The sequence below is a fragment of the Aulostomus chinensis genome, chromosome 11 (genome assembly GCF_037954235.1).
Source record: "Aulostomus chinensis isolate RoL2024-O1b breed Wild chromosome 11, RoL_Achi_v1.0, whole genome shotgun sequence".
NCBI classification, from domain to species: domain Eukaryota; kingdom Metazoa; phylum Chordata; class Actinopteri; order Syngnathiformes; family Aulostomidae; genus Aulostomus; species Aulostomus chinensis.
In genome coordinates, this window is record NC_141330.1 from 14,116,825 (window position 1) to 14,132,787 (window position 15,963).

Genomic DNA, 15,963 nt, shown 5'->3' on the forward strand with positions numbered 1-15,963 from the left:
TTTATATATTTATTTAAGTCCGTATAAATTTTAATTAGGACTTCAAACACTTGTGCTGCGGCTGGCCAAAGGAGGGCTTCCCTTTGATCAGGCGTCACTCTCATATTTTCTCTCCTCAGTTCCTCTCCTTTAGGCAACTTCCTTCTAATTGGCTCAGCGTCGCTCGTCTTCCCTGTCATATTGAGGACTTTCTCTCTGTCTGTCTGCACAGATGAAAGGATATGAGCCATACGCAGGCTCCGAGTTGCGGATTGCCTTTAAAAGGAGTTTTCTGGGTTGGACAGAAAACATTATTGGATATTCTTTACTGCCAAATGATGCTCTAATGAAGCCACATCTTTTTTGTTTGAAGGAGGTGACATGTAAGAGCCTATTCTGTTGTAAACAGGAGAGAGATGATGCAGAGCCTCTTGTTGAACTGTGCTTTTTCATGCTTATTGACTGCCTGCTGCTGTCAAAAATGTTTGGTCCTTGTTTGGGCTGTTTACGGAGCTTCTTCCTCCCCCGACCCGACCCGACCCTCCCCTCCCCGAGCTCTCTCTGTCTCTGTGTTAATGTAGTGAAGTGGCTCATCGGTCAATGAGCTTGTATTAACACCTGACTCCCTGCCTTAGCTGCTGTTTGTTCCTCTGTGTGGGGTCCCCTGGGCCCTCCCCCAGGCATCCAACGATCAATAACAACATCCAAGAAGGCTGCAGGAGGAGCAGAACAGGGAGCAGTCTTTTACATACTCGTCTAGATTTGTCTTTTACACCATCTCCTTCAGTCACCCCCTCTCTTCTCTACTCTCTCAGTGCTTCCAGCAAACAGGCAGTCAATACATTGGGCTTTTCCCTGCGTGCATTAGCTGTTGCCTCCCTCCTCGATGTTCTTGCTCTGCTTTGGCGTACACCTTAGTGGTGCTGCAGTGCTTTTAAGAACAATCTGTTTCCTCTCTTGGATCAGCTTCAAACTCAATATCTGCCACTGTGTTTGTTTCAACTGCTCTTCATGTCTTTTGCCCACCCCCCCCCCCCAAACCCCTTTTCCTCGCTAGGCGCTGGCTATGACTGAGTTGAACGGACCTGGTCCCCAGGGGGCGGAGCCACAGATCGCCATGTTCTGCGGCCGTCAGCTTTTGCACATGAACCCACAGACGGGCCAGTGGGAGCCAGATCCTCAGGACCGTAAGGACTGCTTCAAAGAGCCCAGTGAAATCCTGTCCTACTGTCAGGAGGTAAGGTCCTCAACCTCCCAAATGAAATAACATGAGCAGTAATGCACACAGTGGTGGATCAATACTACTAACAGCAGCATTAGCAAAGTCAGAATCAGCCTTCACAGCAAATGAGTCCAGAGTGACTGTTAAAGGATTGAAGAACATAAAATAAAATAAATGATCATATTCTTTCTGTCTAATTTTTTTGTCTAACTCCTGTCTAATCAAATCTATATATTTAACTATATATAGAGGAGTGATGTTGGTATTATGAAATATACAATATTCCATGTGTACCATCATCCAATTCTCCTTCTCTCGTTACCTGATATGTCTACTTCTATGTCTACTCATACTTGTAACACACATTAAAAACTGTTTGAAGTGAAAGGCAACCAAGCGCCACCTGGAGGCTGGAGTAGGCATCGCCGCCACAGAGAGCAGCAGCTTGAAAAGACTGTAAAGCATTTAGCTGGCGCTCTGTTGTTGCATCTGTTGTGGCTTTTTCCTTTTCTCTTTTGTAAGGAAGTCATTTTAGTGTGTGTTGATCTTCAATATGGAGGTTAGATTATTTGGCTGAGAATTCAAATGAAGTGTAACTCTACTATCCACATGCCTAATGTGGTGTCAGGACTTGCACGGCATTTTGAGATTAGTTTTAAATTGCATGAATCTTTCCCTTATTAGTCGTCTCACCCTCTTATTCTTCCCTCCGATCCTTGGAACTCCTCTCTAACCAAATGTGTCCTATCCACCGCTCCTCTCACTCCCTCTGTTCTATCCATCCATCTACCTGTTTCTGTGTCTCTGCATGGACCTGTACCACCAGATGTACCCAACTCTTCCAATCTCCCATGTAGAGGAGGCAAAAAGCCCCGTCACCATCCCCTACTGGTGTAAGAAAGGTTGGGGTCACTGCCAGACACGCCCCTTCATAGTGGTGCCCTACCGCTGTCTAGGTAAGAACACACCTCACTGTCTGCACATCGTTAGAGTACCAAACACGCGCATGATTACAATGGGAGAAAGTTCTTTTTATTTTAGAACGCTTAATTGAAGCTATTGATTCTGTAATTTTTGTAGGATTTAGCCTTTATTTCCCAGTTTCACCGTGGAAACAGAGAGAGATCTTAACCTAGATCACTAGCCCACCATCATGTTCCTGCTCCTCAGTTCTTACAAAAAAAATAAAGGAAGATATGACATCTGATAGATCCTATTTGCTCTGTATCTATTCCTCCACAGTTTAGCTTGAAACGTATCTTCATCATAGATCATCATAGATAAACTGAAAACATGTAATTCTGTTTGCAGCTGCATTCAGAGGTTATGAAGTTTGCCTACTGCAACGTCCGAAGCTTGCAGAAGAAATAATAATAATAAAGGGAAAGACAACAATCTGCCATTGCAGCAGGAATTGTGTAGCAGAGTATTTCTCATCTGCAGGAAATTACCACTCTGACAAAAAGTCCACAACCCTTAAAACCCCTCAAAGCTTCTTTTTTTTGTTGGACAGAAGCTAAAATCTTGTCTTGTTGGTTTAATGACATCTTATGATAAATTACATACACAAGAGTAGGCGTGAAATGATTACTTTAGCTAGATAAAATTGAACACTTGCATTAATGTGGGTGAGCTAAGACAAAATATTGAGATACGCTTTCATGAACACCGATGGTTTGTTTTGTTCACTACATGACTAATGATTAATGACACCTCCGATTATTTAAGGTTCTTATTTTTAACACTACACATAACTATGCATTTGCTTCATTTTTGATTCGAAGCCGTGAACATCCTCTGCTTCTCTCCCAGGTACTAACCGTAGTTGAACAAAGTATATAACGCAGTTTTATATTCAGCTGAACGATTGCAGAGAGCTTTGATAGCCACTAGGGGGGCAAATAAGCTAAAAATGGGTGAATGACGGTGATGGTGAGGACAGAGCAGTGAGTCACCCTGGATACACTTTGATTCTTATGAACAGACTCAAGCTATTTGTACAATACTGCGTGTTCGTGTCTTCTATCTGTGTGCCTCAGGAACAGCATGTACTGAAGGAGTTGTGCAGTGTAGTAAATTGCATGTGTATATTAACTGGAACAAATGTTGGACGTATGTTCATATCTGTATGTTGTGTAGTGTGTATCCTCTCTGCAGTAGCTGTTACTTGTGTATGCACTGGTGTTTTGTGCTGAGTAATACGCTCTCTCTTTCTGGCCTTCTGGAAACGTATTTGATGTTCTGTTTTCAAATGCAGTGGGCCCACCGAGGTGAAGTTAAATCTAAACTTTGACTTTCCTGGTTTTGGCTACAGAAGGCGAGCATGTGAGCGAGGCCCTGTTGGTTCCAGACCGATGCCGCTTCCTCCACCAGGAACAGATGGATGCTTGTGAGAGTTACGTGTACTGGCACAACATTGCCAAGGAGGTGAGAAGGGCTGACAAGTAGAGGATGTGTCATTTTATGAACTTTTTAGAGCATATTTGAAAGCTTTGGTCCAGTCAGATCTGACATCAGCAGCGCTAAAATAGCACAGTGAAGAACATCTAACTTTATAAATGCGTCTGACGTCGATTACAGAGTAGAAATGTTCAACTTTTTATCCGGAGAAACATGATTAAGAATTATTATTGTGAGGCTTTTAAAAGTAAAAGCTTTAATTCAAGCTTCATTATCTAACAAAGGTTTCAATATACTTTTATTTTAGGCGTGCAGCACAGACAATCTGGAGCTCCACAGCTATGGGATGCTCTTGCCATGTGGAGACCACTTCAGGGGAGTGGAGTATGTGTGCTGCCCAGGCCGAGGGAGCTCCAGCAGTAAAGGAGAGGAGAGAGAAATCCTTGCCGGTCCACACTCACTCACATCCCAGACTAGCGGAGCTCTCAATTCTGTGTAAGACTTTAGAAATTTCACATCATATGAGGAGATGATTTACTACGTAAAACCAAAGCTCACCTTTCACGTCCTCACACTGCACAGCTCTGGGCATCATTTTGGCTGATGACAATCGTTGGTAAAGATTCTTTTGAAAGCTACAAGGAAGTTGGAGTAGACAAGAAAGAAGAATTTGAATGAGTTGTTCAGGAGGAGGTCGTTTCAGTCAATGTTTTTCTCCTCTGTTTTTTGCAGTGTTATTGGTGAGGGTTTTTAATCTCATTGTACCTGCGTATAGTGACAATAAAGGCATTCTGATTCTGATTCTGAGAAATGTGCATCAAACAGGCTTGCAGGCTGTTGCCTAGGAAACCACCCTGCCTCTTCAGATACCAGGTTTCACTAAGCATTACAACAATTGACCAAAATTTCTGATAATCAGGTGTGAGTCGGCCGGTTGGAGCACCTGTTCAGGTCATGATCAGTCCTCGCGCCAATCCTGTGTGCTGTAGAGTGAATATGAACTTTGTGACGAGCTCTAAAGGAGTCGTGCATCTCAAAAACTGGCCCAGAAACGGGCTCAAGTTGTGTAGTGTTGGATACATTGACCACATCCAGCATGTTGTAGGGCATTAGAGGTTGTTAGCATGTTAAAGTTCGAATTGTGTCTCGTTTTGAACAGCATCAGAGTGAAAGCCCCCACTCCCAGCCCCTCTCCTGACACAGACATGGATGAGGCTGATATGGAAGAAGATGACGAGATGGTGGAGGAAGAGGAGGAAGAATTAGAGGAGGGAGAAGTTGACGATGAGGAGGATGTGGGAGAGGAGGAACCTTTAGCGGTGAAAGACCCCGACGAGTATGAATACCCCATTGACTCGGGCCCCTACCAGACGTCTGACTATCTGGATTCCTTCTACTATGAGAAAAGCATCAAACCCACCACCTCGGCCCCCCTGATGAAGGGAGACAGCTGTGAGTTTCAACACTTCCTGTCAATCATTCACTGGGTCATTCTTTTAAGTAAACAAGATGTGACAAGAAACTCTTCACACATTTTCAGCGTAGATTTTATCTGCACCAGAGAGGTTGTATTTAGTCTTTGTCCATTCCTCCAACAAGGACAATGATTTTGATACGAAACTGGAACAAAAAAATGCTATCAGTAAAATGCATCTTTTAATTTGTTTTTGTGGGTTTTTTTTCTCTTTGTTGGAAAAATTCACTGGGTTGGGACGGTCGTAAAATTCCTCCAGCTGTAAAAATAAACAGTTCAACAGTATTTTCACAGGCAACAGTTGACCTGGGCTGTCTCTTTAATTATGCATAAATGCTCTGTGGCTCTAGTAGCCATTACGTCAGCCATAACTTCTGTCTTTTGTTATGTTTTTCCCATCCAGTGACTACCCCTCGTCCCACAGATGGCGTCGATGTTTATTTCGAGAAGCCAGTAGATGACACTGAGCATGCCAACTTCCTGCGTGCCAAAACAGACCTGGAGGAGCGGCGAATGAAGCGCATCAATGAGGTGAATTTCACAGGGCTGAGAACAGGCTAATTAGTTCTTGGCCGGCGGGTGGAACTTTGGACACTTGTGGGCTGCATTTCCAATTCTGCCATTCCCTTATCTAATTCTCCGAGGTGGCAGATCAGTGGCCCGTACGGTTCATCTGCAAAAAGTATAAAAGTCCTTAAAAAGAGTCAAAGTGGTTGCACTGAACTGCAATGTATATCATACATTGCAGTTTCAATATTATGTGATTGAATTGCACAGGTAAGTAAAGTAGCATTAGCATTTATGGTCACTATATAAACATTTGCAGGGTTTATATCGTCATCCAAAACCTGAAAAGTCATTAAATTTAAGAGTTTTTGAAAAATAGATAAACCAGTATGAACCCTGCATTTAATAGCATTCACCACTCTACAATCTCGTCAGATGCAGGTACAGTAACATTTGTTGTGATTTGGGGCTATACAAATAAAATTGCCTTGACTTGACTAGACGCCCGTTTCAGGGTACTTTCATACATTATCTGCTTATGTATCAGCCTCAGAAGAAGTTGTATTTGTACACGTTAATACAATGATATCATAAGGAGATGCAAGTATTCAGTAAATGTGTGTGTATTGCTTATACACGAGGGGTGGTATGGCTCAGAGGTAGAGTGGCTGTCTCGCCACTGAAGGGTCGCTGGTTCAATCCTCACTTCCCCCGGTGACCAGTATCCTTGAGGAAGATATGAACCCCTGATTGCTCCTGATGGCCCTGTGACGAGCTGGCGACCCGTCCAGGGTGAACCCCGCCCCTCACCAAGTGTCAGCTTGGATAGGCTCCACCCCCCGTGACCCTTAACAGATAAGCGGTACAGAAAACGGATGGATGGATGGATGTTTATACATGCTAAATAGGAGCATCTACATGAAGAGTTTGCAGTTTGGTTTATGATGGAAGTGAAACGTTTATCACAGGGCACATCTGATAATGTCTGAATATGTGTGGGTGTTTATATCTTCACCCAGAATCAGCTGACAGCTGAAGCAGCTGCTGTACAACTTCAAAATTTTCTCTTTGATTTGCGATGTGATATCATTCCGCTCGTAATCAGGCCATCTCTCTCTCTCTCTCTCTCTCTCTCTCTCTCTCTCTCTCTCTCTCTCTCTCTATCTATCTCTATCTCTCTCTCTCTACAGAAAGTGCATCTTTCAAAAATATCTGCATGATGTATGTGTTCATTTTAATACACAAAATACATGGGGGTTGTTTTTGGTAAAAGATAAACCGAGGTTGTCATTTCTAAATGCTTCATTTGCACAAAACAGGGGCTGAAAGAGGTGTAGGCCACTTTACACGCAAATAAATTGTAACTTTCTTTTTTAATCAACTATGTCTGACCCGTGTGTATGAACATTTTTGAGACTGGGCCCACGGTGATGCAGGAGGGGAGGTGTGAAACTGGAGTGTTAACTCATGTGTCACACACTTTAAGTTTCACTTTGTAAATTCTCCGTGTTTTATAAGCAGTGTCATTTTTGTCGTTCAGAGGAGAGGGATCAGCCAAAAACTGTGAATAATGAACTCAGTTGTCATTGGTTGTATAAATTCAAGATTACCACAAATATTAACAAAAGAAAAATATCTTCTGATAGTGTGTGTATCGCCAGGGAAGTGCAGTGCAGACACAGCAGGGGTTCTCCAGTCACTTGCCTCATCTTCACCACCTGCACATGAATTATGTTCATTAGCAAAGTCTGGAAATAAAACCAGGCAGCTCTTGCACAATTCTTATCAGTCTATTTTGACCCATGTTAGACAGCAAACTCTCCATCTATCGGTCAATCTCTGTTCCTACCCTCACCTGTAGTCAGGGAATATGGGTCATGACCCATAGAACCAGATCAAAATACCAGCAACTGAAATGGGTTTCCTCAGGAGGGTGGCTGGCGCCTCCCTTAGGGAGAAGGTGAAGAGTTCAGTCATCTGTGAGAAACTTTCAGTTGCTGTGGTTCGGTTCACTGATCGCCTCCTCGGGGAGGTGTTCCAGGCCCCCTCCAGCAGGGAGGAGGGCAGACCTAGGACCAGGTGGAGGGACTATATCCCCAAGCTGGCCTGGGAATGCCTCGGGTTCCTGAGCTAGTCGATGTGGACTGGGAACGGGTGGTTTAAGCTGGATGGATGGAGTATTAATGCAGGCCAAGATCACAGTCGTAAAACAAACTTAGATTTCTTAAAAGATACACTCAACCTTCCATCTTAGGAGGATAGAATGTGGTGTTACTTGAACATAAAACTGCATGATGGATGCACTCTTCCTCACCCTCTTCTCTGAGTTTGCCTCTGATCTGACGGCTCCCATTATGCACCAATGTTTCCACCATTTAGGATTGAATGTGAAGCAGGATAGGAAGCTGATACACGGGTGGGAACGAGCTAACATCATCCATCTAAATCATTCATGAAATATTCTTGTGACACTGTGGGACTTCTTTAATCCCCTTTTTAGCCTATGTACACTTTAAATATGTATCCTACACACTGATGCCCCTGATATTTGTAATCTGCATCCAAGTATCTTTAACCTACCCATAACCACAGTTCAGACAACAACGTCCTTGGTAATGTAGTGAGTTGTGCATGTTATTGTTCACCTCCTGACAAATATGCATTTTCTTATTCAATCTGTTTATGCATCGTATGCGTATCCTGTTTCTAGTGACTACAAACAGGACACGCATAAGGTGCAGATTGAATCTTGAATCGAGTGTGTGTGTGTGTGTGTGTGTGTGTGTGTGTGTGTGTGAGAGAGAGAGAGAGAGAGAGAGAGAGAGAGAGAGAGAGAGAGATGTCCCTTTCTAACAATAATCCCTGCATGTCATAGATCATGAAAGAATGGGCAGAAGCAGACAATCAGGCAAAGAACCTACCAAAGTCAGAGCGTCAGGCTCTTAATGAGGTAAGCCTGCTCCATATACACTCAATCATATATCCCATGCAGTTGCACTGTATCATGCATGGGTGCTGCCATTCTTGCCCTTTTATTTTATTCTCTCATCTGTGGTCTCCCAGCACTTCCAGTCTGTGCTGCAGACGCTGGAGGAGCAGGTGGCTGGAGAGAGGCAGAGGCTGGTGGAGACTCATCTTGCCAGAGTAGAGGCCATTCTCAACAACAACCGCCGCCTGGCTCTGGAGAACTACCTGGCCGCCGTGCAGTCGAATCCTCCCCAGGTAATTAGAGCACAGAGGAGACTTAGATATGCGTGACAACAAATATTTTCTTCATCTCAGTGTTATGTTTTTGTTTTCTCAAACTTTCCAGCCAGAGCGTGTTCTTCAGGCTCTGAAGCGGTACATGTCCACAGAGCAGAAGGACCGCAGACACACACTCAGGCATTACCAGCATATCTTGGCTGTCGACCCACAGAAGGCTGAGCAGATGAAGTTCCAGGTGAGAGTGTGTTTTAACCGCCGACCATTAAACACACACACGCACACACCCACACACACACACAGTGGGGAAGAGTTAGCACATAACACAGTGAGGTGAAGCAGCTACCAATCTTCTTTTCATTAAACTAAGATCAAAGACGCTGCTGACTTTAGCTTTCGATCTAAAATATCTCTCAGATTTCTTTTTAATTATGTTCGGCACAGGCTTGTCAGACACTCTTTGCGAAGTTGAATTTACTTTTCTGCAGGTGTATACACACCTGCATGTGATCGAGGAGAGGATGAATCAGAGTCTTGCGTTCCTGTACAAGGATCCTACCCTGGCCGAGGAGCTGCACAGTGACATCCGTAAGCAGAAGGGAATCATTTCATAATTTTCCATCAAATTAAGGTCAGATACAGATCTTCTTCTACATATGACTTGCAGAAGAGCTGGTGAGGGCGGAAGGAGGAGACATCAGTGAGCTCATGACCACTTCCTTCTCTGAAACCCACACTACTGAGGAGCTCCTGCCAGCTGAGAGTGAAGAGGAGAAGGATGATGAAGAGGAGGAGGAGAGAGCATTCCAGAACAGGCCTTATCCTCCCCGTGTTGGTATGGATCTCAGTGTGTATTAGGTTCATCCTACTTGTGTGTGAGTTGCTTTTGAAATGATATTTTTGATGTTGATGTTATTTTTCTTTTCACCCCCCCAAAAAAAGAGCTGCAGTCTAATAAGAAAGGTGAGAAATTCATATCATTTAAGTCAGTTAAGTCACAGTTATATCCAACTTCTGCTCACTTTCAAATGTCTCATCCTCTGTGTTTGCAGTCGATGAATATGATTATACAACTTCCGAGCGAGGCACTACTTATGAATATGACGAAAAGGTATGTTGGTGATGACTCGGTATAAACAACAGACTCCATCCTTCCTCAGAAATATGAAGCTTAAATGTTTTTGAGTATTTTAAGCATTCTCTCTTCTCCTTTCAGATCAACACCTCTGCAGAGCTCAAGCAGGTGGTTTACAAGCCTGCTGAGATCGAGAGAGATGAACTGGTAAGCGTAACAGTGTTCTTGTGTTAATTACGTTTTCATCAAACAAGTTTGCGTCGGTTAAAAATGGCCAATTGGTTTTTGTTCCTTTTTTTTTTTTAAGTGCAACATTCATGTCTTTCATTCCGCAGCAACCGGATGCCTTGGAGACATTTAACCGTGGCGCCATGGTGGGGTTGCTGGTGGTAGCGGTGGCAATTGCCATGGTGATGGTGATTAGTCTGTTGCTGGTGCGCAGGAAGCCATACGGCACCATCAGTCACGGCATCGTAGAGGTGCGACCCCAGATGAGCAGATTTATTTTGATTTTTTTTTTACTGTTTAACAGGAACAGCGAGTGACAAAAATGCTCATTTTCATCTGTTGTCCATGGACACGTGTTGGACATAACCATAAAAACAAAGTTAATGATCATGATATTAACAATAGCTCTACACAATCCATTATATACTCTTGTAGGACAAATCAGGAACACATATTTGGACCTTGATGAGCAAATGTAGTTTAAAGGGCCACAGCAGTGACTGTATCTTTTACATTTCACAAAAAAAAATAAAAAATAGCGTGTTATACTATTGACCTGAAGTAACACCGCATTAAGCATAACAAAGAATGGTAACCCTGTACTTTGTAATCAAACTACTGGACTAGCCACCCACATACAATCACACCATCATGGTACGTCCCAAATTAGACCTGAAAGTATGCTTGAGTGTATCACTTTAATGTTTTACTGATCTGTAAAGGCGTCTGGTGTGATTCTTTAGATTGAGGAATAGCTTCGAGAAAGAAGCAGTTTCTTTCTCTCCACAGAGCTAAAGCTGGTAGCTGGTTACCTCATCAAAAAGAGTGGGGAGGGACAGTATTGGTTCTGATCACATATTAAAAATGCAGATGGATCTTCTTGAGTAAAAAAAAAAAAATTCCAGCTGAAAAAAAAAAGCGTTGATTTGTTGGGTAAACAAACAAAATATAACGTTAGGTCCGTAGCGATGCTGATGAGCAGATTTTGTTAGTGTTGGAAGAACCAGGCTGAAGTGGCTGCAAGTTGTAAATAATTCATCTGAAGAAGCCACTAATCAAAATTCTCTCTTGTCTTGCATGTGAATCTGTCCCTGTTGTGTAATAATTTGAGCTCCTGTGTGTCTCGCAGCAGGTCGACCCCATGCTGACCCCAGAAGAACGACAACTCAACAAAATGCAAAACCACGGCTATGAAAATCCCACTTACAAATTCTTTGAGCAGATGAACTGAGTTACTGGGGCCGTACCAGCAGGTCTTGCCCCGTGTTTGAGCACTTGTTTTGTCCCTTCCTTACCGTGGCATCCAGGTCACACTCCCTATGGATTCATGATGTATCGCAAATATAAATAACTGAATAAGTACAGGGTTCATCCAAAAAACAACCCTTGTAAATGACCAACATCATCCATCTTTACCAGAATGTGAATAACGGAATACAAACTCACATCACCAGTTGTCATTTTAAACGTAGAGTCTGAGGACTGTCCGTGAATCATCAAGATCACATCCGAAACACTCACCAAACCATCCGAGTGGCATGACTCGACCTAACGCTTCTCACTAAGCTGAACGGTGCATAACGCTTCAGAGTACTTATTTTTCTGTAGTATCCTCTTAGTTGAAGTCGTACCCCAGTTAAGTGTCTGTGGAGAGGAGTGTGAGACAGCCTTCAGTTTTAAACCAACTCAGAGATTCCAGGGTAATTCCTTGGACTAGTGATTGGATGTAGATGTGTTTTACTTTTGAGTGTGAGGGGACGTTGAGGTTTTAATTTAAGAAGGCCAATAGAACTCACTAGTCAAGACAGATGATACACGGGCTTGTGGTGGAAAAAAGAAAAAACATCACACTTTTTTCAATATTGTATTAATTATTTGGCAAAATATACCAAATATTTGTTTTAGCTTATTAAGTCAAAGAATGAGTTGATTTTATTTATACTGCTACCTAAAGAAGTGTAAAAACCAAGTAAGAAGTCCGTTATTTTAACGAAAGCATGACAACTTGTTGTATGATGCTGCTGTATTTATTTGTGTTGTTCCCGTCATTGCTTTTTGAAAAGTCGGAAATGTCACCGTTCAAAATGGACACTGTAAATAAGAAATACATACAACTAGATGTAGACATTTCTATGGTTCATTTGCATTGATGTAATGGAATAATACTTAAAAGTAGTACATTGTGCTGTTACGAGAGGGAGAAACATTTTCCTAACATGGCTGATTGAAAACGGACTGTTGTAAAAACCAGCACAAGACAACGACACAGTAACTTCTTTCTGAATGTATTTAAGGTAGACGTTGAGGTTTCATCTTCTTTTAAGTGACTCATCATTCCCTCAGTAGCCCTTAGTTCACCTTTACATCATTGCCGTAGCAGCCTGCTCATTTAAAAACTCAGCAGGTGTGTATCGAGGCAGAGGAACCAGACGCGACAGGCGAGGGCAGAGAAGGCGCCACTAAAGTCACGTCACGTCACGTGACGTGTGTGTGTGTGTGTGTGTGTGTGTGTGTGTGTGTGTGTGTGTGTGTGTGTGTGTTAAAGTGATACCTGACCCAAAAAGTTTATCCTGCCTTTCAAGTACTCACAAATAAATCTGTTACGCTCATTTTTCATTACTTCTCGGTGAATCAAGAATACAGAAAAAGCCAGCCACATATATTTAGATTCATGCTAACATATGTATAACAACAGCAAAACTATCCAAAATCATCCAAAAACTCTCAAGCACATTGTCTGCTAAAATCCAACTCGTCTTTATCCCAGTGTAGTAAGAAATCTGGAAAAACTTTGATTTGAGCTACAAAAAAACAACTAAAAATCTTAACACTCTCCAGCCCTGTGCTACCGTGAGCGAGCCGTAGCGAGTTTGTTCAGTAGCAGTGCGGCAGCTCGTCCGGCGACAGTCACACAGAGCTGTAAATGTTATTGTCTGTTTTTAGCTCAAATCCAAGTGTTTGATGAGAGAGCAAACGGCTGAAGAACAAAGACTGTTGTTAGCCACTGGCTTCAAGCTAAAATACATGGCTGGCTCTTTCTGCATGATGGAGTCACATCTTCAAAACAACTGTTTGTGAGTACTTGAAAGGGAAAAAATATACTTTTTTGGTGGAATTCATTTAAAGAAAAAAACAAAAAAACAAGACCACACTCAGGCATGATAGTAGTTAAATATACTGTATGTCTTTGTAAGGAAGATCACGAGAAAACTAACTCGAGATAACGCAATAATCAACTCGTAAATCTCGAGATTAAAATAATACAAGTGCGGTCTTTCTTGCTTCTATAAGTTTGACATCAACTATACTGTTAGATTCTCTAGTCAGTTACTCTCCTCATAATTAGCTTTTCACTAAATGACACATTGTAGTTTGTTGTATTGATGATCAGCGTAGTATCCCGTATAGATGACAACAAAAAGGGATTGCTCCTTTTTTCTGGCTGATTGTTAACTAAGTGTTGATTTTCTCTTAGCCACTTAAATCTATTATCTTGGAGAGTCACATCATAGGTTTTCACTTTTTCTTCCTTTAACAATAAAAAAGAAACATCCTCCAAAAATCCTTTATTCATGACGTGGTTTTTCTTTGAGTACCTGCATTCATCCAATTAGTAGAAATATCATTTGTATATTTCGAAAAGCTTTGAAGTAAGCGGATGCACTATTATTTAATCTTGTGTTTCTTTCATTAGGCAGGATCAGTTGCAGGTTGTGGTTGTGTTACGACAGGTGAAGAGGAGTCACAGCCTTTGTATAATTTGTACAGATAATGTTTGTGAATGAAAACGATGTATGTTCACAGTTTAAGTAAGTCGATCTTGCCATGATACTACTGAAACCATAGATGAGAATAAGCTTGCCTGTGTTTCCCAAAACCACTGACGGTTTCCTACCAGCATTTAGCAGACGTAGAATGGTGTATACTCTAGTTAATCCAAATCACATTTGTACGTACGTCCTCTGTTCAATTGACTTCTTTGTTGGTCTGTCCCCTTAATCTCCCGGTGAAATATAAACAATGTTATTGAGATTTTAATTGCTGCATTATTGCCTTTTACAATGCTGTGTTTTGGATGTAATTATTCTGTATTTTTTATTTTTACGTAATAATCAGTTTTATCAAGGAGGGTCATGCTTTTCACATCAAATTTTAGAAGCTTGTAAAATAAAACGTTTAATATGTTCAGAAATGTGAAACACATACAGGTGTATGGCCTCTGCCTAAAATTGAAAAGGCGTGGCACGAAGCACAAGTAAATCAAATTGCTCCATTTGTGTACAGGTTGCTAAGTGTTGGACATCGGTTCCGTCCGTCTGATTTGCGTTCTGCTGCATTGACATTATCACTGAGAGCTGTTCTTTATTTTCATTCCGACCAAAGACATGCTCCACTAATAAGCAGACAGAAAATTTGGCAAAATGTTCTCTGTTGTGTAAATGTATTTGCAAGCAATCCGAGGAATTAAAACTGGTCAAGCTAATTAACAGTGTAATAAAAATGAATGACCCATTAATATTGTGTCAGTGTCCTTGTTTTTATTTACTCTTACCGTGCACATATATATACATACATATATATGTATATATATATATACATATATATGAATATATATATATATATATATTTATTTATTTATTTATTTAAATTTTAATTTCTTTTTTTTTTTTGTCTCTGAGAAGACTGATGCAACCTGTTGGAAACTTAACAGTCATTTCTTCAGGTTGAATATTGACCACGACGTTTTGAACACCACCATGTAAAAGCCACAGTCAGGAAAAGGGGGGGAAACCATGTTGCATGATGTGGAAAATGAGTTTTTCTTTCTGCACTGAACTTCTTTGGAAAAAGAAACCTAAACAAAAGATTTGAGTGAATAAACTACTCAATGCCAAATGAAGATAAGTTAAGATAAACCTTTATTTGTCCCTCAGCGGAAAAATTGGCAAAAAAAAATGAAAATATAAGTGTTAAAGAGAAAGCTCACCCAAAAATGTCAATTCAGTCACTGGAGCCTATCACAGCAGTGTTCAGGCGAGAGGCAGGGTTCACCCTGGACAGGTCACCAGTCCATCTCAGGACCAACACATAGAGACAGACAACCATTCACACTCACAGTCACACCTACAGTCAATTTAGAGTATCAATCAGCCTCGTCCCCTCTTGATGTCTTTGGACTGTGGGAGGAAGCTGGAGTACCAGAGAGAACCCACACAGGAACAGGGAGAACATGCAGACTCACACAGAAAGATGCTGTGCTGGAGCCGGGACTGGAACCCGGAACCTTCTTGCTGTGAGGCGACAGTGCTGACCTCTGCACCACCGTGCCGTCCAATTTTTGTATTATTTCTATTTTTTGGCAAATTGCATAACATTGTATAATTTCAACAGGACAATAAAAAAAACCCTAATCCATATTGTGCTGATGTCAAGAAAAACCAGTGGTGAGCAGACTACACAAGCCCAGCTCTCCATTGGAGTCTTTAAGACTCTACTTGAGGAGGGACTCATGACACCAGACTTGACTAAGACTAGTGAGAGGTTACTCAAAAGGACTTTAATAATTTTGAAAAAAATATCTGCATTCATCTAGATACTGGCAAGTTACGTTTTTGTTTTTGAAACATGACTAACTTTCTATTGCACTGCACACAAACTTAGCAACTTAGCAGGATGTGACAAACCAGCAGAGGCCAAAGCAGGAAGAAGCTTGCGCGAAAGGGGCTATGATTTGGTTGTTGATGACTGCATAGTAACCATAGACTGGCAATATGCAAATCTGCACCACATTCAACTTCATGGTCTCACAAAATCCACAAGAAAAACTGTCTTTGTTTTAGTTTTTATATTAGCGGGACAGCTGGCATTAAATTG

The 15,963-nt window shown here is 41.7% G+C and overlaps 1 protein-coding gene across 3 annotated transcripts in view; it reads left to right on the forward strand.

The window, feature by feature from the left end:
• The window catches only part of aplp1 (amyloid beta (A4) precursor-like protein 1), a 37,489-nt gene extending 22,884 nt beyond the window's left edge, over positions 1–14,605 (forward strand). For 2 of the 3 annotated variants that reach the window (XM_086218721.1, XM_086218719.1), the window contains exons 2-17: positions 1,037–1,216; positions 2,028–2,157; positions 3,516–3,628; positions 3,909–4,096; positions 4,761–5,053; positions 5,479–5,606; positions 8,458–8,532; positions 8,646–8,804; positions 8,896–9,024; positions 9,275–9,374; positions 9,454–9,621; positions 9,729–9,749; positions 9,839–9,897; positions 10,003–10,068; positions 10,197–10,340; positions 11,219–14,605. In XM_086218721.1, the coding sequence (XP_086074847.1) occupies positions 1,037–1,216; positions 2,028–2,157; positions 3,516–3,628; positions 3,909–4,096; positions 4,761–5,053; positions 5,479–5,606; positions 8,458–8,532; positions 8,646–8,804; positions 8,896–9,024; positions 9,275–9,374; positions 9,454–9,621; positions 9,729–9,749; positions 9,839–9,897; positions 10,003–10,068; positions 10,197–10,340; positions 11,219–11,320 (2,055 nt within the window). In that variant the 3' untranslated portion in view covers positions 11,321–14,605. The remainder of the gene's footprint in view (positions 1–1,036; positions 1,217–2,027; positions 2,158–3,515; positions 3,629–3,908; positions 4,097–4,760; positions 5,054–5,478; positions 5,607–8,457; positions 8,533–8,645; positions 8,805–8,895; positions 9,025–9,274; positions 9,375–9,453; positions 9,622–9,728; positions 9,750–9,838; positions 9,898–10,002; positions 10,069–10,196; positions 10,341–11,218) is intronic. The other variant, XM_086218720.1, reaches the window with a different exon arrangement.
• Positions 14,606–15,963: the final 1,358 nt, after the last annotated feature.